Raw genomic sequence first — 1,999 nt, 5'->3', positions numbered from 1 at the left:
ATTTATTCTCTCTTTCTTTCTTTTTTCTTTTTTTTGAATTTTGAAACTTTTCTTTTATAATTCTGATCTTTTTTTTCTTTAAATTCTGAACTTTTTGTTTTCTTTTTTTAATTCTGGTCTTTTTTATTTTCTTTATTTTTAATTCTCATAATTTTTCTTTTTATTTATGTGCTTTTTAAAATCACATCTACAATTATGTTAAAACAATCATATAACACATAAACATTTATTTCGTTGAATGTCTTAAAATAATGATTAAAATGATTAAAATAATTATAAACATTTTTGAGCATTTAATGAGCGAATTTACTCTTTTGTTTTACTTGTTAAAATAATTGAAATAATAATAAAACACTTTTGAACATTTCGCTTAACTACGTTACTTATATGTTTGTACAGTTAGAAATAAATTCAAGTAGTCAAAATTATAAAACACATTTGAACATTCTGTTGAACAGATTTACTTATTCACTTGTTTGCACGCGTTGGAATGTTATGACATCGACTGTTATACTTGTGCTTAGCCTTGTAAGAATTACATCGATTTGTTGAACACTTTTTTTTTTTTTTTTTTTTTTTTTTTTTTGCCTGTACCACAGCCGCATTTTAAGAAACCCTGACCACAAGTGGCTGTAGATTTCAAAGCCTGCCGAACGGAAACCTGTTCATCTTGTTTGACACAAGACTGAGTGAGAAGTTTCTGCGGACAAAGATCAAATTGGTTGCGTGAATACTTGGTCTTGATTATGCCACTCTTAACGGCTATGGTGTAAAGGTCATTTTCATCACGATCAACGATGACACCGAGGATTTTACGTACATCCTCCCGTCCCCTATCCACCAAAGGAATAGGAACTGCAACATTATCTCCTACTTCCCCTGCCTTCGAGTTTAACCTGCTGCGCTTTATCATGTGCTCAGCTTGCGAGAGCTGTGCTTATCTTGCTCGCTTCCTTTCCTGTGTTATCTCGCGCTCACGTCTTGTAAGTGGTGACGGACTGAGTGGTGGAGACTCTTCATGGGTGTCGGCTGGTGCTGCAGGGTCTGGTGTAGGCTGACAGGTGTGGGCTGGTGGTGTTTGGTCTGGTGTAATCTGATCAGCGTCGACTGATGTTGTAGGGACTGGTGGAGACTGCGCAGTGTCGGCTGATGCTGTAAGGTCTGGTGTAGGGTGAGTAGTGTTGGTTGATGCTGTAGTGTCTGCTGTAGGCGAGGTGTGAACTGACACTTCATCTTCTGTTGGTTCTCAAATAAGGGCAAGCAGGTCATCTTCTGTCTGAAGTCTCTCAATAACCTCTGAAGGGAGACATGATGATGTTAGACCCACTTGAGGATCACAACCAAACATAGCTTTGTATGGTGTGCGCTTGCTACCTGAGTGATAGGCGGAGTTCTTCATGTTTTGGACAAGGAAAACAACACGAAGACCAATGGACCAATCCTGTGTGTTGTTGTCTGACATCCAAGCAATCAATATATCCTTGATGTCCTTATTGGCACGTTCCACAGAACCTTGGTTTTGGGGATGTCTTGGTTTTCCATGGACCCTGATGAGATTTGGCCAAAGATATTTTATTTCTGTGATGACATGAGCTATAAATTCTGAACCATTGTCACTTTGAAGGATTGCAGGAGCCCCAAACAGCAAGAAGATGTCGAGCAGTTGAAAGGCAACTTCAGCTGCTCTTTTTACCATAACCGACTTGTACTGAGCTTGGGGAGATGACTACATGTCTACCAGATCAACCTGGCCCCGAGAATTGAGATCGCTGCTTAAAATGGGCTATACAACAACTCCAGTAGCCTTCGGACGCTTCCGTTTTTCTTGGCAGACAATGCATTAAGACTTAAACATCTCTAAAGATTCTTTAGTGATGTTTGCATACTTTGATGCAAGATGAGCTTTCATTCTGTCACGGCCACCATGACCTGTTGCAATATGTGCCATCTTGATGATGTCATAAGTATCCTCAATACTGACATACTAAAGTGTTGTTTC

At 38.8% G+C, this 1,999-nt stretch overlaps 1 protein-coding gene across 1 annotated transcript; it reads right to left on the bottom strand.

Moving 5' to 3' along the window:
• Positions 1-1,246: 1,246 nt before the first annotated feature.
• Positions 1,247-1,696, bottom strand: LOC135208079 (KRAB-A domain-containing protein 2-like). The gene has a single exon (XM_064240228.1). The coding sequence runs from the start codon at positions 1,694-1,696 to the stop codon at positions 1,247-1,249; it is 450 nt and encodes a 149-aa protein (XP_064096298.1).
• Positions 1,697-1,999: the final 303 nt, after the last annotated feature.

This window comes from Macrobrachium nipponense, chromosome 34, assembly GCF_015104395.2.
Source record: "Macrobrachium nipponense isolate FS-2020 chromosome 34, ASM1510439v2, whole genome shotgun sequence".
In the NCBI taxonomy this organism is placed as follows: Eukaryota; Metazoa; Arthropoda; class Malacostraca; order Decapoda; family Palaemonidae; genus Macrobrachium; species Macrobrachium nipponense.
This window is presented reverse-complemented; position numbering and strand designations above follow the sequence as displayed.